Source organism: Microplitis mediator, chromosome 5, assembly GCF_029852145.1.
Source record: "Microplitis mediator isolate UGA2020A chromosome 5, iyMicMedi2.1, whole genome shotgun sequence".
In the NCBI taxonomy this organism is placed as follows: Eukaryota; Metazoa; Arthropoda; class Insecta; order Hymenoptera; family Braconidae; genus Microplitis; species Microplitis mediator.
The window spans coordinates 14,897,637-14,922,711 of record NC_079973.1 but is presented as its reverse complement, the minus strand read 5'-3'; the positions used below and the strand labels follow the sequence as shown (position 1 = coordinate 14,922,711).

At 27.8% G+C, this 25,075-nt stretch overlaps 2 protein-coding genes across 10 annotated transcripts in view; one reads left to right on the top strand and one right to left on the bottom strand.

The window, feature by feature from the left end:
- Window positions 1-604: 604 nt before the first annotated feature.
- LOC130667496 (2-oxoglutarate dehydrogenase complex component E1) lies at window positions 605-16,488 on the bottom strand. Of its 9 annotated transcripts, XM_057469114.1 has the most exons (12): window positions 16,339-16,488; window positions 13,087-13,344; window positions 12,787-12,999; window positions 9,208-9,310; window positions 8,320-8,382; window positions 6,945-7,200; window positions 6,637-6,871; window positions 4,910-5,089; window positions 3,257-4,840; window positions 3,010-3,164; window positions 2,255-2,389; window positions 610-2,092 (listed from the first exon to the last, which is right to left on the bottom strand). In XM_057469114.1, the coding sequence occupies exons 2-12, from the start codon at window positions 13,336-13,338 to the stop codon at window positions 1,993-1,995; spliced, it is 3,276 nt and encodes a 1,091-aa protein (XP_057325097.1). In that variant the 5' UTR covers window positions 13,339-13,344; window positions 16,339-16,488; the 3' UTR covers window positions 610-1,992. The 9 variants fall into 9 exon arrangements, with proteins under 9 accessions (XP_057325105.1, XP_057325098.1, XP_057325097.1 ...); XM_057469122.1 differs by lacking the exons at window positions 13,087-13,344; window positions 16,339-16,488 and adding an exon at window positions 10,205-10,325 and having other exon boundaries at window positions 605-2,092; window positions 12,787-12,927; XM_057469115.1 differs by lacking the exon at window positions 16,339-16,488 and having other exon boundaries at window positions 607-2,092.
- Window positions 15,217-25,075, top strand: part of LOC130667497 (uncharacterized) — a 24,908-nt gene continuing 15,049 nt past the window's right edge. Inside the window, exon 1 of the mRNA XM_057469124.1 lies at window positions 15,217-15,546. The gene's annotated coding sequence lies outside the window, so the exon portion shown is untranslated. The remainder of the gene's footprint in view (window positions 15,547-25,075) is intronic.

The following is a 25,075-nucleotide window of genomic DNA, read 5'->3' as shown; positions in this document are numbered from 1 at the left end:
TTAGGTAGCAAAAATTGACTTCGATGAAAACTCGCCAGATGATCAAGATTTTAACTTAAATATTGATATGAAACATTTGACATCTCGATCACGTTAGTGCACATAAAAACTTTCATTCCAATTTTTTGCTCTTTCCCACACGTAAAATTACAGATAAACTTGATGCAAAGTACCAGTTTCAATTTTACGTCAAATTTACATATTATTTTACGTATATGAGAGCTAAAAAGTTGATCTGAAATTTTTTATACATATTGTACGTCATCGAGATGTCAATAGTTTTGTTTCAATTTCTGAGCTGAAACTCTGGTTTCCTGAGAACGCCATGCTGATAAATTTTACCTTTCATCGTATTTACTGACAACATGCAAGTGATTTTTGGTATGAAGGTTAAACATAGATTTTGTAAGAGAAGTCATACATGATTCATGCATGCTTTTGTCGGAACCAGCATAACTGCGATTTCCACATAAAAATTTTACTTTATTTTCTATAAAAATACTCTATGAAATAGAGCCATCAATTACTGAATTTTTTATTCTCTGATACTGGGTCTTGCGAAAAAAAAAAAAATATATTAATAATAATAATAAAATTCAATGTTTAACAATATGTTTAACATTAAGGTTCTTTTAATTACTTTATATATGTTAATTAAAATGTTTTATTTTTTTACCTCAACTATATTTGTTTCCAAGCATACGTACCATTTGAAGATACTTTAAACAATATAATGGACCACAATCAAAACAAATAAAAATTATTTTACTTTCAATTTTCATTATTTATTACATTAATTCTTTGATAAATTTTGACTAACATTGTGTTCGAATATTCTACAATTCATTAATTTCTTTTTTCTCCAATTTAATATGGTCCGATAAAATTGTATTATAAATTAATAAATTATAACACCAAACACTTGGTTATTGAAAGAATAAATACTGTGGTTTTGTAAACATTATTTATATGTCTATTATTATTTTAAAATAATACCATCATTCAAAACTATAATTTATTGTTTTTTAACTTTTTTATTATTTCACGCTATCTTTATTTTTTTTTTATTTTTCTCTTAAATAAGTCGTCTGTTATTTTTAATTGAAGGCAAAGTATCACTCTCAAAACACTTTTGATACATCCATTCAGAAAAATAAAGTTTATTATCATTTTCACAGGTCATCATAATGATCATATGTTATTTATGTTTTCATACGAATAACTAATCAAGTAACGATTTATAAACTTATAATTATTGTGAATAGATTACAATGATTAGTGATACAGATTTTTTAAATTAAGTTCCCTAGTAGTAGTGAATAGAAAAAAATGAATTATAAAGAACACCAAAGTAAAATAATGGATTTTTGAAATAATACTTAATATCTTATAACACGAGAAAAATATTTCGCGAAATAATATATTAATAATTAAAGAATTTAACTTTATAATTATTCATAGTTTAATCATTGTCGACTACTAGGAGTTTTTTAAAAATTCATCAGTTCTATAAAATTCTTCCAGCCGTTATTTCATAATAAATGTAAATATTTTTTCGACTTACAATATTCGGAGTATTTAGAATTATTGATAGATTATAATTTGTTTAATTTACAAGACAATCCATACCACAAACTCATTCAATCGTGTATCTAATTATAAATAAGTCATTTACTAACGCTGAAATATACAGAACTTTGCACTTGATTGTCAATCAATAACAAAAAATAAATCGATCATTCATATAAATGTTAAAAATAAAATAAATTATTTTTTAATATTATTTCATAGACATATTACAGAAATTTTTAATCAAGTGTTTATTTTTTCTTAACGCTAATATGTTAAAGAAAAATATGATACTGAATTAATTCAAATCTACAGTTTCAACAACTATTTTGATTTTATAACATTTACATTAATTAATGATTGATATTACGGATAAGAAATAAATAATATTGAAATTTAATTACTATAGCGCTAAAAAATGATTTATAAATTAAAACTATCGTCAAAAAGTTGTTTAAGTTCTTTGAGATGCTGCATTTTACTACCAGTAGCTGGTGAAGCCGCTGTTGCACGACCGACATATCTAGCAAACAAAAATTATTTTATTCATTAAAAATGATTAAATTTATTGTAAATATTTATTAATTAATATTTTTTCTAAATTATTTTATAATGAGATTCAATAATTAATTGACCATTATTCAAGTGTATTAGTGTTAATTTTTTTTTTTTTAATAATTATTACCTCACACAACGTGATTTTGATTCAGTAGGTTTTTGTCTTTGATTTTCTGTTATACTTTTAGACACCGTAGATGTTTTTGATGAAGAAAATAATCCACTTAACCAACCACCACTACTTTCACTCGAACTTCCGCTACTGTAACATGGCCCAACATTGTTTTTACTTTACTTTACAAAAAATCAATTGTTTAAATAAAAATTGAAATAATAAAATAGAATTTCCGAATAAATTAATTTTTTAAATTAAAACAACCATACCAAATATATAAATTATAACTAATTATTAATATTGTAACTAGTATTATTTAGTAATTACAATAGTAATTAATAATAAATTTAATTAACGGTATATTTGTCTCTTTAAAAAAATAATTACTCAAGCAAAAAAGTGTGGGCCATGTTTACAGTCAATTTAAAAATAATTTCATTACACCATATAATTTTAAATAAAATAATCCAAAAATGAAAGGTAAATAAATAAAAATGTAATAAATTAAATAAATAAATAAATAAATATAGAGAATAATGTTTTTTTCTTTCTTAAAAATAAATTAAGATCTATATCCCAATAGTTAACACCTATTAATTTTAATGTTAAAAAATAATTTGAGAGTATAAAGTAATAGTAATAGAATTTCATTAAAAATTAATGAAAATAATGTTTTTTTTGTATAAAGTATTATCAGTGTTAACTAGAGAAATATTTATCTTTGTTATTAATAAGTCAAGACTAAAATCAATAATAAATAAACTTACGAAATGTCACGCGTGTCATTAAGAGCTGTGGAAAATCTTGGTTGAACGTAAGTCCAAGCTCCTTGATTTTTAGCTTCTTCTTGTGCCCAAACAAGTTCAGCATTTGGATACTTAGCTGCTTCTTGTTTCACAAGGTCGTATGGGAATGGCGATATCTATAATTTTAACAAATTCCACAAAATAGAGATTAATAAAATAAAAAAGTTGTTAATGAAATGATTCAATTTAAATATAAAAAGTCTGTTACCTGTTCTACCCTGGTGATAGCAACTTTATCATCCAATCCTCGCTCCGATCGTGCTTTTTTAAGGTCATAGAAGACTTTACCAGAGCAGAATAATACTCTCTTAACACTGCTAGGATTCTTAGCAGCAGCACCATCCTCTGGGATAATTCTCAAAAAGTGAGTATCTTCTGTCATTACATCAAAGCTGGATCGTGCCTCAGGATGACGTAGCAGCGATTTAGGAGTCATAATAATCAATGGTTTACGGAAAGGTAAAGCAATCTGTCGCCGTAAAACATGGAAATAGTTTGCTGGAGTACTACAATTAACAACGATCCAATTGATATCATGAAGTTGTCGGACAGCAAATTCTTCACTTTCAGGTGGAAAGTAATCAGGATCATCAGCAGACATTTGTAAGAAACGTTCAAGACGTGCACTCGAGTGTTCAGGTCCCATCCCTTCAAGACCATGAGGTAGAAGCATAACAATACCGGATTGACGTACCCATTTAGCTTGACCACTGCTGATAAATTGATCAATAATACACTGAGCAGTGTTATTGAAGTCACCAAATTGTGCTTCCCAGCAAACAAGAGCATTTGGATTGGTCATTGAGTAACCCAATTCAAATCCAAGTACTCCAAATTCAGATAACGAACTGTTGCAGACCGTGTAAGGTGCTTGATCAGGATACAAATAACAAAGAGGACGGTAAGTAGCTTTGTCCACAGTTTGATGATGGAGTACATGATGCCGATGAGAGAAAGTACCTCTTTCTACATCTTGACCAGACAATCTCACGTGAATACCTTCTTTCAACAATGAACCAAATGCCATACATTCACCTAGAGCCCAGTCGACTTGTCTTGATTCAATCATCTCCATACGCGCTTTAAGAATTCGCTCGATACCTTTGTGGATAACAAATTCTGCGGCATTTGGTGGTGGTGATGATGCTTTTTTACCAATGTGGATAAGAGTGTCTTCTTTAATTCCAGTTGGAGATACTTTTAGTGGATCTTTACCCTCGAAAAATCCAGACCATGGAGAGTCAAGCCAATCTTTATATTTAATATGGGTTTCTTGACGTGCATTACTGTAAGCTTCTTCACAAATTTTTTCATATTTTTCTTTAACATCCTTAACTTCTTCTGGAGTTACGACGCCTTCGTCTATCAGCTTCTTTGAATAAATATCCAATCCAGGTGGAGTATTTTTTATTTTACGGTACATAAGTGGTTGGGTAAACATGGGTTCGTCAATTTCATTATGTCCGTTACGACGGTAACATACGATATCAATAACAACATCTTTGTGGAATGTTGAACGCCATTCAGCTGCTACTTTACATACGTGCATTACTGCTTCTGGATCATCCGAATTAACATGGAAAATCGGAGCATTGACAACACGAGCAACATCAGTACAGTAAGGTGATGATCGCGAGTGTCGTGGATCAGTTGTAAAACCAATTTGATTATTCACAACAATATGGATTGTACCGTGTGTTGTGTAGTCTGGTAAATCTGACAAGTGCATTGTTTCAAAGACAACACCTTGACCACAAAAAGCTGCGTCACCGTGCAAAAGTATAGACATGACCTTAATAAAAATATCAAATATTAATTATTCATAATAAAATTTATATCAATTAAAAAAGATAAAAATTACTTTTTTGCCTTCTCCGTCCCCGCGATAAAATTGCTCGGCACGCGTCTTTCCTTGGACAACAGGATCAACAGCTTCCAAATGAGATGGATTAGCAACAACAGCTAGACGGATGTTCTTATTTGTTACACGATTTAAACGTTCAATGTAAGTTCCCAGATGGTACTTGACATCACCGGAACCCTAATTATTATGAATGATCGTTATTTAGAAAAAGCTATCATACAATTGGAATCACCAGTTATATATGGGGCATTCCATGCCAAATCACCGAGGTTTTGACCCGACCCCCTTCGATTTCGCTGAAACTTTTTTATCATTTTTTATACTACCAAAGTCATTTTTCTGTAATTTTTCAGAATTTTTTACCCAATCCAAAAAAATTTACGAATTTTTGAAAAACACCGCTCTTTTTTTTCAAATTGATTTTTCATATTTCTCAAATTTCAATTTCAGAAAAAAATACAAAAAAATTTTCGGAAGTCACGATATATGAATTATTTCAGTTTTTTCAATAAAACCGTCATTTTTTCGAAGTCCGAAACCTTTGATTCTCAATTTTTTGTCTCAAAAAAAACTTCAACCAAGACAGTATTTAACCCCGCTTTTCCCATTTTGTGCCGACTTTCCTCTACATTTTGTTTTTTCGATTGAAAATAAAAAAATTTCTAAATTTGGCTTATTTTTCATGACTATGCGCTAAAGTTTTTTTGGATTGTTTTTAAAAGCTCAGAAGTTGAATAAAATTGGACAAAAACAACCGTAAAGTGTATTAGGGGCAAGGATTGATTTTTTCGTAAGAAAATTCCCAACTTTTAAATATAGTGAAACCTAAACCTACAATTAACTTTCTCAATAAGACAATTTATAAATAAACTCAGAAAAATATAGATAGCCTTATATACAGTTTTAGATCAAATTGAACGGAATATAGTATAGTATCGGGTATCTCAACTGGTAGAGCACTCGGCGCGATACCGACATGGTCTAGGTTCGATTCTCAGTTCGGGCTGTCGATGTTTTCTCAGTTTATCTATAAATCGTCTTATTGAGAAAGTTAATTGTAGGTTTAGGTTTCACTATATTTAAAAATTGGGAATTTTCTTACGAAAAAATCAATTCTTGCCCCTAATACACTTTACGGTTGTTTTTGTCCAATTTTATTCAACTTCTGAGCTTTTAAAAACAATCCAAAAAAACTTTAGCGCAAAGTTATGAAAAATAAGGCAAATTTAGAAATTTTTTTATTTTCAATCGAAAAAACAAAATATAAAGGAAAGTCGGCACAAAATGGGAAAAGCGGGGTTAAATACTGTCTTGGTTGAAGTTTTTTTTGAGACAAAAAAATTGAGAATCAAAGGTTTCGGACTTTCCAAAAAATGACGGTTTTATTGAAAACTGAAATAATTCATATATCGTGAAGTCCGAAAATTTTTTTGTATTTTTTTCTGAAAACTACATTTAAAAACACAAATTTTGAAAAAAAAAAAATGCCGAAAGGTTAATTTGTGAGAAAGTTATAGCAATTTAAAAAAAAAGAGCGGTTTTTTTCAAAAATTCGTAACTTTTTTTGGGTTGGGTAAAAAAATCTGAAAAAATTTAGAAAAATGTCTTTGGTAGGATAGAAAATGATAAAAAAGTTTCAGCGAAATCGAAGGGGGTCGAGTCAAAACCTCGGTGATTCGACATGGAATGCCCTATATCGATAGTATTCAATTTTAAATACTTACGTCATCGGCTGCTTCTAATGCAGCAAATTGAGTGAATATTTGATTAAGAGGTTTACGACAAACGTTTGCTAATACATTCAAACGACCACGATGCGGCATTCCCATCACGATTGACTCAACTCCCAATTCAGTTGATTTATCGATAACTTGTTTCATTGCAGGGATAAGAATTTCGCAACCTTCTAAACCGAATCTTTTCTCTGATGACCATTTACGTGCTAAGAAAGCTTCAAAACTATATTAAAATAATAAATTATATTAATTCAATTAAATAAATTAAAATTGAAATAAATTTAATGTACATTTACCCAGTTGCACGAGTAAGACGAGCTAAAATCAAACGTTTTTCATCATTATTAATTTCCATAATTCCTGGAGTCTCCATTTTTTGACGAATCCAGTTGCACTGTTCCAATGAATTAATGAACATGAATTCTACACCTATATGCCGACAGTATGCAGTCTCAAGACGTTTCAATATTTCACGAAGTGGCAAAGATTTATCTTTACCCCCGATAAATGTTGTTGATGGAAGTTTAAATACACGGTCCATATCTGTTTCCTCTGTTAAAAAAAAAATTATTATATAAAACTCTTCTTTGATTATTAAATAACTGAACAAATATTTTATGATATATTTATATAGATAATTATTAAACCTTTCAAATATTATTGTGGAATTTAATACGGTATCAAATAAATAAAACTGTTTTTTTTTTCTATTCATTAATCAGCTTCATACTATGTAAAATAATTATAGACATTTTTAAATGATTAATTTTCAGTTCAAATCTTATTGTGTAATAATTGCAAAAATAAATAAACGACTAAATTTGAATCGGTAATTAATATAATGGTATTGGAATTTAATCTACATGAAACATTAAAAATTTTGTTTTTATTACAAACAAAACTATACATAATTAATTGCTGTTAAGTAATAAATTTTATACTTTTCTTGTGATTATTAAATTACAAATAAATCATTTATTAAATAGCTTTATTTATTTAATATCTTATAAAAATTCTTTAAAGTCGTTTATTATTAAAATAGAGTCAATTATAATCAATATCATTTATAATAAAGATATTACGAGTTTTTTTTTGTTGATGGACTTAATAACTGATACTGAAAATGCTCATTATATATATTAATGTAGATTTTTCCTGAAAAAATATGATTATTGTAAATCAACAATTACATGCGTGCATATTTAATACAGTGGTACAAAATGATGAAGCATTATGATGATTATACAAAACAACAAAAGTATATTTTATGATATGAAGTTATAAAATAAAAAATAAATAAATGAGTGATACTGATAACGAAGCAGATGTAATTATAAATTTTTCTTGTTTGTTTTTTTAGATTACCAAAAAACAATAATAGAAAATATAATCCTACCCAATCACCGATGAATTAATAACAAGCAAAGGTCATTGATTACTTTCTGAATTTTTGACATTTAATTAGATAGGGCATTTTTTTTTTTTTTTTTGTTTAAATCAATTTAATAGCAAGTAGAGATACAGAAAAAATATATACCCTATCACCTCAAAAACCCAGATTTTGCTAAAATATTTATTCACAAATATCGATCCAATGACATGAGAGTCCCAATAATAACAGAATAAATTATTTAAAACAAAAAATCGAGTTGGGGTATGTTAATTACATACTTTTCATAAGTGCAGCTACTCGATATTGTAGGTCTTGAGAGTAAGTGGTGCGAGGATTCTTTCCTGTGGACATTAAACTTAAACTAAAAACTAGATAACTATTTTTTCTTTTTTTCAAATTAATAAAAACAGATCAGAAGTATTTTTAAATATTTTTAAAATTAAAATTTTTTTTTTTTTTTATTGTGTAGAAAGAAAATTGTTTGAGTTAAAAATTTTATTTTAATGAAATCTAAGTTTTCCTATTAAAAATATTATGATATATTTTAATAAATTTTAATTACGTTGATAAGTATAAAAATAATTTTTCAGTGGTCATCAAATATTTCATTCTTTTTTCTTTCATTTAAAAGTTAAGAAAAAATTTTTCATTGTCATTACTGGACTTAATTACTTGTTATGATTCTTATTATAAGACTCTTACGTCAATTTAGCATAAACGTCACTTGATTTTAAGAAAGCTATTACGTCTCAATTTGTGGGCAGATTGACGTTATGAATAAAACACTTGACATCTCAGAAAAGATAAAAATCAAAATGACTCAAGTCTTAATAAACATTATTAAGATGATAATGATAATGACATGAATAAAAAAAAAATAATAATGACGAAAATGATTCAAATAAATGTGAAACAATAACAACGATTTTGTTCTTAAAATTTAGAAGATGAAGTCTATAAACAAGAGACTACATAAATTTGTATAATATAATTATTTTGATAAATCAATAAATACAATTTATCTCTGATAGACATTAGTAAATGATTAATTCTATTATTGATATAATAAAAATCCCTTATTTTAAAAATTTAGCAGGCTTATTAAATTGAATAATAAAAATAATTTTATAATTTGATGACGTAATTTACCGATTAATAAAGCTTACCAAATGAATAATAAGAGTACAGTAACTCTTGGGGATGTTTATCATCAAGATCAGCACTGTTGATTCCAAGTGGATCCAATTTGGCGATATGATGGCCTCGGATCTGTCAAATTCATATCGACCATGTCGATTTATACGTAATTTAAATCCCTTATCAACAATTATTAATTATAAAATTTCAAAACATAATTTTAATTTTTTTCTTTTTTAATTTCTATTTTTAATTAAAATAAAAACTTTCCTATTACTTGAATTTGGTTAAACGTATATATAGTATCTCTTGTATTACGGTATTATAAATTGTTAATCAATTACTATACAATCAACAAAATATTAAGCTACTTTGTAGCTCACCTAACACCTCCCACAAGTGGAGCAAAATCAAATCTCATAATTATTTAATTTATTAACATTAAAAATCCAAACAATAGTTTATTGTTAATAATTTTCGATGTTTTTTTAGTAACCAAAAAAAAGCATTTTATTTAAAAAAGAAGAAGCAGATAATTTATTAACGAGCAATAAACAAAAAAATAAAATGTGTATCCAATACCATGCAAAGCAATTACATACAATAGACAGCATACATTTATACATATTCATGTATAGTATATTACATACGTATATAATACCTAATGTATATGAACAAGTCTTGTAATGTTCTTTTTTTTATTAAAATACATGTATGTTAACGCGCTCATGAAATTTAAAATTTATCATGTCTAGACGCATTTTTTATTTTGACCAATATGCATTTTCAGTATCAGTGTAAATAATAAAATAAATAGAATAATTAATCATGAATGAAAAAAAAAAAAAAATCAATGAAGTAACAAAATAATAACATGAAAGCAATGGATAAATGATTAATTAAATTTATATGAATCCAACAATCAAATTAGTGTAGCCTTAACCATATTTAATGAATACCTAAGTTTAAATGATATTGATATGGTTATATATATTTTTCGTATGATGGTTTAATGAAAAACCTTACCAAGCATGTATTGTCGTAGAACAAGTTCAGGTGCCCCTTTGCGGGCTGCATAATGTGTGTGTACTGCATCATTTCTCATAATACCCAGGGGATCCAATTCAGCTACTAAATGACCCCGGGCCTAAATTTCATCGAATACAAAACGTATAGTCCGAATTTTTTTTTAAGGCTTGACAGTATCGATCTATTTACTATTTTATTTTTTTTTGTATCTAATTCTAATCAAATTTTTTATATAAAATAATTACACAAAAAAAAAACAAATGTACACATCTATTTTACACATTTAATAAAAAAAAAAAAAAAAAAAAAAAAAAAAAAATTGATTAAAAAAATTACATGCAAAAATATAATTTTAAATTAATGAACTAATATTTTTTGATAAACATATTTATAGAGATAAGTAATTTTTTAACGGATAATATATGCTAGTATATGACAGAAGTCAATAAAAAATTCCTGATAATAAAAATGTAAACAGCATATTTTAAAATCGTTTACAATTATCACATTCTATATATACATACTTTTTGTTTTTAATGTCAGTAGCTTTGGCATGCTTAAAATGTCGATATAAACCATTTTAATTTAACGAAAAGCTATCATGTATTTAAACAGTTAATTTAGAAAATTGTATAATGAATGTTATCTCTAATATATTATAATAAATAATTTCAATGAAATACATAATAGCTTAAAAGATAATAAAAAGATGACTATTATAAACGATGTAGCAATGATAATTCGCATAATGTTTTCATGCAGAGCATTGATCTATTTTTTTACGCCTTTTTTAGAAATACATTGATCAATATATATTTTCATTTAAATCATGCTATTGCCATTAATCATAATTTGAATTTTTTAAAATTAATGTTTATAACAAATTTGTTTAATTATTTATATTTTACTAATATCTCGTAATTAGTATTTTTTACTTAACTATTTTAAATTTAAATTTTTAACTGGGAGGTGCAAAGTGGCTCATAATTAAAATTGTTTTAACAACTCGAGCCTTTTTTATTTAAACTTGAATATATATATATATATATATTAAGGTGCTCCGTTTGAAAAGTAGATTTTTTTTTTTCGTTCCCCATCAAAAATCTTGTTCTACATGTAAAAATAAAAATTCAGTGAAATTTTGAGCTCTTAATAACAATTTTAAAAACTGGCACAACGTCGTTGAAGTTTTCTCATGCTGAAAGCATGTGAATTTTGATTCTTTTCTTTTTATCGAATAAAACTCCGCCCCATATTCACGAATCTTATCAGTTTAAAGTTTTCTTGGAAGAGAATTGTATGCTCTTTGAAAAAGCCTGTATGGGATTAGCAGTACCTTCAACTACAGCCCTCGTGGAAGCCATGAAAGTCTAATTTCCTACGAAATTATTGGTTTTTTATTGTTAACTTATAAACTGTTGACTTTTAGGAAAAAAGTACACGACTTTTTTTGTAGCGAATTTAGTCTTCTACAAAAAAGTTCTTATAAGTTAAACCTCTAAAATCAATATTTAAAAAAAAATATGAACTTGACCTGAGTAAAATTCAAAATTTTAGCTAAATGTCAAGATTAACGGTTTTATAATTAAGAACCATTCGATAAACCATGTTTTTTCGAATATAATTCATCTGTTAGGTCCCGAGGAAATTGAAAATTCGAATGAGATTCTTCAAACCTGTGTTTTAATCATTCAATTTTTGAAAAGAATTCCAAATGAGGTTGGTACTTGAGAACAATTTCGATGAATAATCACAGGAATTTTATATTTCATATAAATATATACTAATTGATACTTACCATAAGTTAATAACTGAATATATTTTATAGTATTGAACATTGACATTCAGCTAAAATTTTGAATTTTACTTAGGTCAAGTTCATATTTTTTTTTAAATATTCACTGAGAGAAAAAAAAACTTTTTTCAAGTATATAAATGTTTGTATCCTACCGAGTAAATATTTGTTTAATCTTAGTAAAAATGTACTCCAATCAAGTATATTTTCTTAAAGTAAGGATAAAAGTTTTTTTTTCTTTCAGTGTTGATTTTAGAGGTTTAACTTATAAGAACTTTTTTGTAGAAGACTAAATTTCCTACAAAAAATGTCATGTACTTTTTTCCTAAAAGTCAACAGTTTACAAGTTAACAATAAAAAAACCACTAATTTCGTAGGAAATTAGACTTTCAAGGCTTCCACGAGGGCTGTAGTTGAAGGTACTGCTAAGCACAAACAGGCTTTTTCAAAGAGCATACAATTCTCTTCCAACAAAACTTTAAACTTTTAAGATTCGTGAATATGGGGCTGAGTTTTATTCGATAAAAAGAAAAGAATCAAAATTTACATGCTTTTAGCATGAGAAACCTTCAACGACGTTGTGACAGTTCTTAAAATTGTTATTAAGAGCTCAAAATTTCACTGAATTTTTATTTTTACATGTAGGACGATTTTTGATGGGGAACGAAAAAAAAAAAAATCTTCGTTTCAAACGGAGTACCCTAATATATATGTTATATTTTTTTCATTAATATTTTCATTTTCATTAGAAATTTTGTTTTATCAATGTAAAATCATGACTTACCTGATAAGATCGAATGATAGCTTGAACAGCCAAATGATCATCAATAATTTTTTCATTAACAGGTACTTGACCAATTTGAGAGCTACCTCCTAGTGCAGGCAAGAGAGATCCAAGTGGCACCTGATTGTAACTCGGTGCTAATGATGGTGGCGCTTGATAAGCAAATCCAGGAGCTGCTCCTGCAGTACTATTTCGAAAGAAAGAATCCCATGACTATAAAAAAAAAAAAAAATTATTTTAAACCACCTCATTTATAAAATATTTAATAAAATAAAAAATCTTTATTGAATTGTTGCATACCACGTGGACACTGCTTGGATCTTGAAGCCATGCGTTGTACATTTCCTCAACATAAGAGCTAGAACTTCCATTGAGAAATGGTTCAGTTGCAACTTTACTAGAAAATCTTCGTGCTGGTTCAGCGGTTGCAATACTTTGTGGTGTACGAACTGTTGGACTATAACGAACTAACCATGATGCGAATCTTTCACCCCCGCAGACACGTGGAGCCAGTGGTGTAAGGGAACTAAATACTGCCCGAGCTTTATACATTATGATCTGAAATAAAGAATTTCATATTTTAAAATAATGTACAATATTAAACGCAGGTCGTTTACATTTAACGTCATCACACGTTATCAGTTATAGTTATCTCAATAATTACTTAGTCTAGCACCTTCAAAAATTTTTTATAATTACTAAATCATTCAATATCTTACTCCACGGGGATTTTATTGAAGTTATTATTTTAAAGACAATTTATCATTGAAATATTATCATTTAATATATATTTATAAAAGATAAAACACGGTAATCGATAGTGTCAATATTTTAGAATAAAATAAAATTATTTACACAGTATTTATAATTGAATAAAGTAAAATTTAGAAGACGTTAATAGATTTAAGAACAAACCCATTATCACAGCTATAACGAATGACACTAATTTTCATTGCCAAATATGTGTATATTATGTATATATTGCCAAATATGTATATATTAGACTGGGCCAAAAAAATTGACCATTTTTTTTTCTTAGCTATATCGAAAATATTATTCAGAATGACAAAAAAAAAATTTCATGAAAAGTTGAGCCCTTAATATTAATTTTAAGAGGTCTATCATCGCTATTTTTAATTTTAATTCATAATTTGATGTTTTACGTCAGAACTGCTAAAACATTGGAGTAAAAAAAAATAATTTTTACTTATTCTTATGTAAAATTAAATTCCCTACAAAAAAGGTCCGATTGAAAATTTTCGTCAGACAAGCTGTTTCCGATTAATTAAGTTTAATAAACTGATGTATTTTTTCGATTTAACATTTTTACTTTTGAATTTTGTAACTGACGAATCAAGAAATATCTAAAAAAGATCATGACAGATTTTTGAAGGAAATTCAATGCTCTACAAAAAAGGTCTCTTGACATTTTTTGCTAAATTCACTCCTCCGAAAGTTCTTCAAGGTTGAATTTGAGTCAAAACGATTTCAATAACGTGAATAACTTTCGAAGGAGTGAATTCAGCAAAAAATGTTAAGAGGCCTTTTTTGTAGAGCATTAAATTTCCTTCAAAAATCTGTCATGATCTTTTTGAGATATTTCTTGATTCGTCAGTTACAAAATTCAAAAGTAAAAATGTTAAATCGAAAAAATATATCACTTTATTAAGCTTAATTAATCGGAAACGGCTTGTCTGACGAAAATTTTCAATCAGACCTTTTTTGTAGGGAATTTAATTTTACATAAGAATAAGTGGAAATTAATTTTTTTTACTCCAATGTTTTAGCAGTTCTGACGTAAAATATAAAATTATGAATTAAAATTAAAAATAGCGACGATAGACCTCTTAAAATTAATATTAAGAGCTCAAACTTTCATGAAATTTTTTTTTTGTCATTCTGAATAATATTTTCGATATAGCTATGAAAAAAAAAAATAGTCAATTTTTTTGGCCCAGTCTAGTATTTATATATATCTAATAAAATTGATGTATCTGAACATCGGAACGTTTTTCGCGCAACGAAAATTAAAAAATTTATGTAATTCGACTTAAGGGATAATTAGGGATGGCCTGCAATTTTTAGCTGACGTCCGAAATATTTTAGAAATCTGTATCCAGTAGATTTTTTACTTTGCATTTCGTTTTTTTGATTTCGCGCCAAAAAAAAACGTTCCGATGTTCAGGTGCATTAAAATTGTGGACATAGTAATTGAGTCACTATGAAATCTTTTTTGTTTGAGTTAAATTTCTATCATCCGTTGATTTATACGACTGTCTGGGTTATATTTTCACTAGATAATATAAGAAAATTAATATCATTAGGCCATTGAGTTAAATTTTATTATTCTATTATTCTTTATAATGATAGTTGTATCGTATTTTCTATTATTTATAAATAACAAAATCATTCGCATCTGTTGTAGACGCCGGGTAGTAATTGGTGTTGTGCTGATTTAAAAAGAAATATGTATATGTATTTAAAATAGCTTGTTTGGTTGGTGAACTGCCAAATAAATTGGCGTATTAAATTGACCTCTACTTGTTATGCTCTTGATCATTGTTACTTCAATACTTATCTCAAAAATAGCTGTCAACATTTTTGTGTAAAACAAAAAAATTTAGTTGTTCGTAGTAATATAATTGTGTTATTTATTAAAACAGATAGAAAAATGTTTGAAGGCTATATAATATTTATATTCATCATCACATGACCAACAACGGAAAGCCTTAAAGAATTTAAAATTCTTTTGTAATAATGGTAATTATTATCTCACTCTCTTAATTACCTCAACAGTAAACCGATAAAAAAATAACCTTTCTATTGCTTATTAATTTTAACTTTAGGTTAAAAATCACTTTCTATTTTTATAAATATTCGATTAAACGATTGGAAAGTCAAACGATTTTTGCAGTGAAATCACATTTCGCGTAAATGTTCATGTAAAATAAAATATATATCTCATGATTTAATCAGGTCAAGTATACATAGTCCGCATCGCACTCAAAGTTGAATTTCTAAATAAAAATGATTGTTGTAAAACTTGATAACTTAATGAAATTAATCATTTACATTAGAAAAAAAAAATTGTTTCAATGTAGATTAAAATATTTAAAAAAAAAAGAACATGAACACCGGCAAATTTTAATATATCAAATTCACACACACGTGCACCTTTAATGTGTGTCTCTAAACTAGGTTATTTTCCGGTTTTATTGAAGATGTGTCAAGGTCTTGGATATAATAAATTTTGTATTCTTAAAATCTAAATAAATAATAACGAAATAATTCAATGATGGTACGATTGGAATAAATAATAATTAAAAATTTCATTAAATAAATGAAGCATACTAATCAAATTAATAGACTAAAGCGGCTATTTTTGTCTTGTGCAATAATTTTTACGTAACAAAAAAAAAAAAATAAGTATAATTAAAAATAAAATCGAATAAAAGAAAAACAATGGTAAATTTTAAAAAAGTAATATGATTAACGATATTTTAAAGAATTGTTGGTTAAAAAATGTATGGAAACGTATTAAATAATATATACCTGATGTCAACGATGCAACAATGACAGTCCGACCACCATTTGCAACTCACAGTCACAAACTCACAATCACGACAAAAAAAGGGTAGACAGACTCGTCATTACACAGGTACGCCCGCGCAGTTGCCAAATTGGAATTTATCCCCACCATTATTTGCTGCATTATCTTCCCGCGCATGTGCTTGAAAAAAAAATAATCTAGGGATTTTACTTTTAGCAGGAAAAATAATTGATTTCAAACCAAAAAAAGGCCATTCGGTAGCCGAAATGAAAGTAGATTTCTCAATATTTATTTAATTATTAAAATCCGTAAGCTGGATGGTGGCGTTTAAAGGTTCATCTAAAGCTTATTAGGTCAATTATATTTATGCTGGTCAATTTTGAAAAAATACTTTATTTATACTTTAATGTTAAGATTTCAAAAGTGTTACACGGCAGTAATCTGAATTGGAGCAGTTCCATGAATTTATTAAAAAGTGGAAAAACGAATGCAACAGCTGGATTTCAATAAGTAAATAGGTAATTTTTGTTGAATATAAAAAAATAGTACTGTAATATGAAACTCATTTGATAAGCTACATCAAAATATTAACGAGATTCAACTATTATGTCTTACGTAAAAGTTATTAAATGAGAAACCGAAAAAAAATATTTTTTTTCTATTTTTCTGAAAATTTTGAAATTCATCAAAGTATTAGAAACAAGCCGCGTCGAATGACACCTCAAAGATCAAAATCGGTTCATCCGTTCAACCCTGATTAAACAAAATGATTAAAAATGATTTCACACGTTAAATGTCCATAAGAGACAGGATTAGAAATGATTTGAAGGATTAAAAAGTATTTAAAATGATAAAAAAACAAATCATTTTTAATCATTTTGTTTGATCAGGGAAGAGTTATGAATATTTACATACATACGTACGTACGTACACACATACATACACTCGGACATCATCGTGAAATTAGTCAGGATAGCTTCCTAGAATCTCAAAACGTCAAAATCTGATAGAAATTCGGTTTTTGCAAATCGGACCGAAACCAATGTTATGTCCGCCGCTTAATTTTTAATTATTTATCCGGGATTTCTCCCTTTGGTAGCGATAGTAATTTTGGACAAGCGGGTTGGAGGGTGCGGACAACAATAAAGAATACGAGGAAGAAATTATCTTCCTATAATTTATTATTTATAGTGGATCTTTTCGAAAATTAAGAACCCAAACGTCTTCAAAGAGACTGGTGCTCTTGTTGAAGCCAAAAGTATTTTATGATGATAGAAAAATAGTTCTTTCACCTACCTTTCGATGTCAATTCTTCTAGTGCGGCAGCTATTATCCCTCCAGAACTAAACAGCTCACTCGGCCTTCCTGTAAGGTTGGTAGAATGGGTGCGGCTGGGTTGGTAGGATGATGTCTTATGTACTACTTTCGAATGAAAATCGAACGGCTTGAGTGATGAACTTGATCTTTTATTTAGTATTTTAAATTACAACGTTTTAACAGAACGTCACTTGTTCACTCTAGTTTTTCACAACTTTTATATAATTTGTATTATAAGATTATTTATCTTATCGGATATTTTAAACAGATTTTTATTTATAAATGCGTCCTTTTTCACACCCAAAAGGGGTTTTATGCGCAGAAACTCGGCACAAAGTGAGATCACAAATTCACGTGATTTGTGTCACAATTCACTCGAACCGGATAGATCTTCGAGATCTTTCAATTGCAATTAAGAACTATACTCTACACGATAGTTGACTATCAGCCGAGTATCTAACTCAATTGGCAATTTAATTTATTAATAATGACCGTAAATGAATAAATTAATATCCTACACGAACTTAATCAGCCGGATACCTAGATCGATTTACGGTATAATTGATTTGAATTTTTGTAAATGAATAAATTAATATCCTACACGAAATTAATCAGCCGGATACCTAGATCGATTTACAATTTATTTAAAGTGAATTTTGGAAAACCGTAACTAATAAAATAATATCCTACACGAAATTAATCAGCCGGATACCTAGATCAGCGACGATTACTTATTGCCACGTCGGAAGATTTCTGCAATAAGATTACGGGCTATCGACGCCGTTTACGCGGACCAAGAAGTTTAAATAAAACTGAGGCCCTGAGCCATGGTGCTCAGGCTTTTTATAAACTTTGCTTTGACAATTGATGGGGAATTTTTAATTATCGTCATTGGTGGAAAGTGACGATAGTTTATTGTTTATTCGTTAAACTTATTGCAGTTGTCTTTCCACTATTCTTTGCCGCATAAAAAGGTGAAAAAGCTGACGCTGCGTTTTCGCGCGCTTTGCAAAGAGGAGCTCAGAAATAATTATTTTAAATAATTATAAAAATAAAAAAAAATTATTTGGACATAACACCAATAACTTCCCGAATTTTTGAAAATTTTCATTTTCTTAGCGGGAAGTTAAAAATTATCGAAAGAGTAAGCAACATAACTTAAATTAGAGCTAATCGAATAAACTTAAAAATTCAATTACTAAAAATAGATTATGTTTTTAGGATTAAAAGTAATTTAAAGATAAATCAAGAAGAGTCGGATTTTTTGAAAAATTGAAAAATCTTTAAACGACTATAACTTCTAAACTTTCTTGCCGATTTAGCTCATCTTCGAACTGAACTAAGCTTTTTAGCTAAAGAATATGTATAAAAAATTTCATCAAGATCGGTGTAGAATTGTGGACGCTATCGTGGAAGAACCGCGCGTTATATCGTGTATATATATATATATATACGATATAATATAATATAATATATACGATATATATACACTACTGGAAAAAATTAAAGGATCAAAAAAAAAATCCAAATTTATGGGTGATTTTAACAGGTTGTAACGTTGAGAGAAATAGTCGTACAAGAAATAAAAAAAAAAGGAAATTGTAGCTCCATGTGTATAGTTTTTGGATTAGAGCTTTAAAATTTTGTAGCGTCAGCGATTTTTGAGTAATCTTAGAAAAACCAGCGACAAGAAAATTTTCAAAATTTTGGTCTCTTTTCTTTTTGGTCTACGGGCATGGAAAAAATTTTTTTTTGCTTAACCACTTTGAGGATCGGATACCTTCATTATTCAGCTTTAATATCTGTTTTTATAGACCTTGATACGTCCACTTCTCGCTGAAATATCGGTCTTCAGATGGAAAAGGATCCTTTTGTCTTTGATTATCGATATCTCAGCAACTAGTGATTGCACAGAAAGTTGATGGCGGATTTCAAAAACTTGAATAAATTCCCTTTAACAACTAGCCATTGCTTTTTCGAAAAAAAGACTTTTTTCCTTTCGTCACATGAATTTAAAAATGCAACAAAAAAAATGGCTTTTGGTGGTTTTTTGGAAAATCAAGAGCTGGATCGAAAATATTGTGGAAACCAATAATGTTAAGTGTGCCTTTTACAGTGCAATATGTCCACAAAAACCCTACAAAGAGCCAGATTTATCGAGCCAGGCGTTTTTTTGTTTCACTCGACCGAATTTTTGAAAAAATTAAAGGATCACGTTTTTTGCTCTGAAAAGCTCATAATCTTTAACAAAATAAGAAAATAGTAGGGGAGAGTGGGGTCAATTGAACCAAGGGGCAATTGAACCAGTAAGCTTAAAAAATAGAAAAATGAGTCGTCCTCTCGGATTTATATTTTAATATACTAAACCTTAGTCTGACCAAAATTAGGAACCAATATGATGACTTAATTTTAAAAAAATTCAAGTTTTTGTGTTTTTAGGCATTTGACATTTTTTTTAAGCTCTTGACAAATTGTTTAATAAGTTTTTAATTTTCAAATGTAATCTTAAAATTTTTTTGTAATACCTTCTTTCATATATTAGTGATAAATTTCTAACTTTACATCGAATAAAATAATTCTTGAATATTTTTTTTTAAACTAATTATTTCAATAAAATCATATGGGGTCAATTGAATCAGTACTCTCGGGGACGGTTGAACCACACGAACCACACTGTGTGCATCAGACATGCGCGCGCATCTTGACTGAATGTGAAAAAAGCTAAACTAACCAAGAAAAAAAATAATTATATTGACAGAAGTTGTAAATGCGATTGTTTTAACATATAATGTCATATAAAATAATCAATATTATTAGAAGTATTGTAATTTCAGTTTTAAGCTGTAATGAATAGTAAATTATTCATTAAAGTCATACGTTTGTGGTTCTAATACTCTTGATTCAATTGTCCCCGCAAAGGGGACGATTGAACCATTTGATGCAGTTGTACAATTTCATGTTTATAAAAAATTTTCATAATTTGTTATGCACTTATGAGAAATGATAGTCTATACAATAAAGTATAATTTGGTAAAAAAAAAAGTTATCATTTTGCTTTTATTCATCTAAAAAAAAAATGTTAAAGTAATTTTGGTTCAATTGACCCCTCTCTCCCCTATATTACATACAATATCGGTCATTAATTCTTGCGCGGTAGCATAGCATCGGGAAAAAAAAAACATCTCAAAGAGAAAACATGTATCACATTTTTATACAAATAAAAACTATAAAAAAAAAAAATTGTAAAAAATAAATACAATATTTAAAAATATATCTATATTAATTAAATGCAAAATTATAAATATGTATTGTAAAATAAGTGAATAAAAAAAAGTCCCTATAAAAAAAATCTCTAGATTTAAAAATCACTAAAAAAAAATTACAATAAAAAAAAAAATTCCTACAAAGAAACATTTGCATATCTAAACATCTACTTAAAAAAAATATGTAAAAATGAAAATCTCTACAAATAAAATATCTATAAAAAATCGGCTGTTTTGGAAAATCTCTATAAATCATCACATGTACAAATAAATATCTGAACCAAGTATAACCTCGAAAACTGGAAGCATTGCCACCACGTGCTCATAATCATGAATAAGTTCGTGTTGTAATATATAAGTATAAATAATAATAATAATAAAAATTATGGTTATTATTATGTTATAAAGAAAAATATAATAAATAATTTTAAACTTATAATAAGTGACTTCGAAAAACGTGAAAGATTCAAATTTGATAACTCCAAAGCACTGAGCCTGTAATAATTCATATAATTTTAATTTTTTTTATTTTTATTAGTTAAACTTTATTTAAGAATATCATAAAATTATTATTATTTATTTTATAATTTTTAATTTTGTTTGACTATCAAGCCGTATGCCAGGATTCGATGAACGTCCAAAAATCACTTTTCTTTTTTAACTTCCCGCTAAGAGAATCGACGATTTTCGAAAAATTGGGAAGTTATTGTTTTCACCCCGATTTTCGAAAGTCAAGTTTTCATCAGATGTCGACGTTTTGAGGCCCTAGGAAGCTATTCTAACTATTTTCAGAATGATGTCCGAGTGTATGTGTATATATATGTATATATATATATATATATATGGGGCATTCCATGCCAAATCACCGAGGTTTCGGCCCGACCCCCTTCGATTTCGCTGAAAATTTTTTACCATTTTCTACCCTACCAAAGACATTTTCCTGAATTTTTTCAGATTTTTTTACCCAACCCAAAAAAAGTTACGAATTTTTGAAAAAAAACGCTCTTTTTTTTCCAAATTGCTGTAACTTTGACACAAATTGACATTTTGGCACTTTTTTTTTTTTGAAAAATTTTGTTTTTAATTGTAGTTTTCAGAAAAAAATACAAAAAATTTTTCGGAAGTCACGATATATAAAATATTTCAGTTTTTTCAATAAAACCGTAATTTTTTCGAAGTCGGAAACCTTCGATTCTCAATTTTTTTGTCTCAAAAAAAACTTCAACCATAAATTGTCTTAGTGAGAAGGTTAATTGTAGGTTTAGGTTTCACTGTATTTCAAAATTGGGAATTTTCTTCCGAAAAAATCAATTCTTGCCCCTAATACACTTTACGGTTGTTATTGTCCAATTTTATTCAACTTCTGAGCTTTTAAAAACAATCCAAAGAAACTTCAGCGCAAAGTCATAAAAAATAAGCCAAATTTAGAAATTTTTTTAATTTCAATCGAAAAAAAAAAATGTAAAGGAAAGTCGGCACAAAATGGGAATGGCGGGGTCCAATACTGTCTTGGTTGAAGTTTTTTTTGAGACAAAAAAATTGAGAATCGAAGGTTTCCGACTTCGAAAAAATTACGGTTTTATTGAAAAAACTGAAATATTTTATATATCGTGACTTCCGAAAAATTTTTTGTATTTTTTTCTGAAAACTACAATTAAAAACAAAATTTTTCAAAAAAAAAAAAGTGCCAAAATGTCAATTTGTGTCAAAGTTACAGCAATTTGAAAAAAAAAGAGCGTTTTTTTTCAAAAATTCGTAACTTTTTTTGGGTTGGGTAAAAAAATCTGAAAAAATTCAGGAAAATGTCTTTGGTAGGGTAGAAAATGGTAAAAAATTTTCAGCGAAATCGAAGGGGGTCGGGCCGAAACCTCGGTGATTTGGCATGGAATGCCCCATATATATATATACTAATGCAAAAAATTAAAGGAGCAGAAAAATTTAATAAATTTTTTAGTGATTTTTGGAAGGCTGTAACTTGGTGAAAAAAAATCGTATCGAAAATTTAAAAAAAGCATTTTATAGCTTGAAATCTCTAGTTTAGGTGTATTTTTTCAAAATTTTTTAAAAGCTCCGATTATTGCGCAAACATGACTGTAACTCAGCAAATGCAAGGAAATGACAAAAAAAATGAAAAATTTCCAAAAAATGTCAAAAAAAAAATTTAGAACACAAAAAACAAGTTTCAATTTATTTTTTTTCTTCGATTTTTTTTTGACATTTTTTGGAAAATGTTTTTATTTTTTTTGTCATTTCCTTGCATTTGCTGAGTTACCAACGCAAAAATTTGAGAAAAGTCGAGAAAAAAAAAATTTTTTCATTTTGATTATGATTACACATTTAAAGGAACAAAACTTGCTCCTTTAATTGTTTAGCTAAACTTTGATCGATGATTCCCAAAAAACGGTACGATACATCAATTTTAAAATTTACAGGGGTCGTGGGGGTACATTAAGCTAAAAAAGTCCCTGGCAACATTATTTTTTTTAATGATATATGCAGAGTAGCGGTTGATTTACTAAAAAACCAGAAAAAGTCATTTTCTTGTACTTTCTTCTAATGGATGTTAAAAATAAAAAAAAATTTTTTTTTCAAAAAATGATGACAGGGTCTTGTGGGGAATTTATTCAAGTTTTTAACGCCGCCCTTCAACTTGCTGTGCGATCATTGGTACCTGAAATATCGAAGATCAAAGCCAAAAGGATCACTTTCTATTTGAAGGCTGATATCTCTGCGACAAATCGTCCTACGAGGTTAAAAAAAAAACCAAATTGAAGCTGAATAAATTTGCTAAACGATGTATGCATTCGTTTAGTTGAAAGAATTTTTCCGCGGTCCGTGGGCTCTTTGGAAAAAAAAAAAAAATTTAGAAATTTTTTGGCTCGCGGTATTTCTCATGTTTGCGCAATAATCGGAGCTTTTAAGAAATTTTGAAAAAATACACCTAAACTAGAGATTTCAAGCTATAAAATGCTTTTTTTAAATTTTCGATACGATTTTTTTTCACCAAGTTACAGCCTTCCAAAAATCACTAAAAAATTTATTAAATTTTTCTGCTCCTTTAATTTTTTGCATTAGTATATATATATATATATACATATATATATACATACACTCGGACATCATTCTGAAAATAGTTAGAATAGCTTCCTAGGGCCTCAAAACGTCGACATCTGATGAAAACTCGACTTTCGAAAATCGGGGTGAAAACAATAACTTCCCAATTTTTCGAAGATCGTCGATTCTCTTAGCGGGAAGTTAAAAAAGAAAAATGATTTTTGGACGTTCATCGAATCCTGGCATACGGCTTGATAGTCAAACAAAATTAAAAATTATAAAATAAATAATAATAATTTTATGATATTCTCAAATAAAGTTTAACTAATAAAAATAAAAAAAATTAAAATTATATGAATTATTACAGGCTCAGTGCTTTGGAGTTATCAAATTTGAATCTTTCACGTTTTTCGAAGTCACTTATTATAAGTTTAAAATTATTTATTATATTTTTCTTTATAACATAATAATAACCATAATTTTTATTATTATTATTATTTATACTTATATATTACAACACGAACTTATTCATGATTATGAGCACGTGGTGGCAATGCTTCCAGTTTTCGAGGTTATACTTGGTTCAGATATTTATTTGTACATGTGATGATTTATAGAGATTTTCCAAAACAGCCGATTTTTTATAGATATTTTATTTGTAGAGATTTTCATTTTTACATATTTTTTTGAAGTAGATGTTTAGATATGCAAATGTTTCTTTGTAGGAATTTTTTTTTTATTGTAATTTTTTTTTAGTGATTTTTAAATCTAGAGATTTTTTTTATAGGGACTTTTTTTTATTCACTAATTTTACAATACATATTTATAATTTTACATTTAATTAATATAGATATATTTTTAAATATTGTATTTTTTTTTTACAATTTTTTTTTTTTATAGTTTTTATTTGTATAAAAAAGTGATACATGTTTTCTTTTTGAGATGTTTTTTTTCTCCCGATGCTATGCTACCGCGCAAGAATTAATGACCGATATTGTACCTAGGCCAGTAAAATAAGAAAAGTCTCAGAGCACCAAGGTAGGGGTCTGTATAATTTCGCCAAACATGAAGTTGGTCACTTCTTCGAAATAGGTGGCGTGGGAAT

What these genes read in the sequence shown, in the direction of transcription:
- LOC130667496 (XM_057469114.1), bottom strand. Translation starts at nt 13,338, where the DNA reads ATGTATAAAGCTCGGGCAGTATTTAGTTCCCTTACACCACTGGCTCCA. An exon ending in GTACTCTTATTATTCATTTG is followed by an intron (nt 8,383 to 9,207) that starts GTAAGCTTTATT and finishes TAATGTCCACAG; the next exon opens with GAAAGAATCCTCGCACCACT. An exon ending in TCAAAATCACGTTGTGTGAG is followed by an intron (nt 2,093 to 2,254) that starts GTAATAATTATT and finishes TTTGTTTGCTAG; the next exon opens with ATATGTCGGTCGTGCAACAG.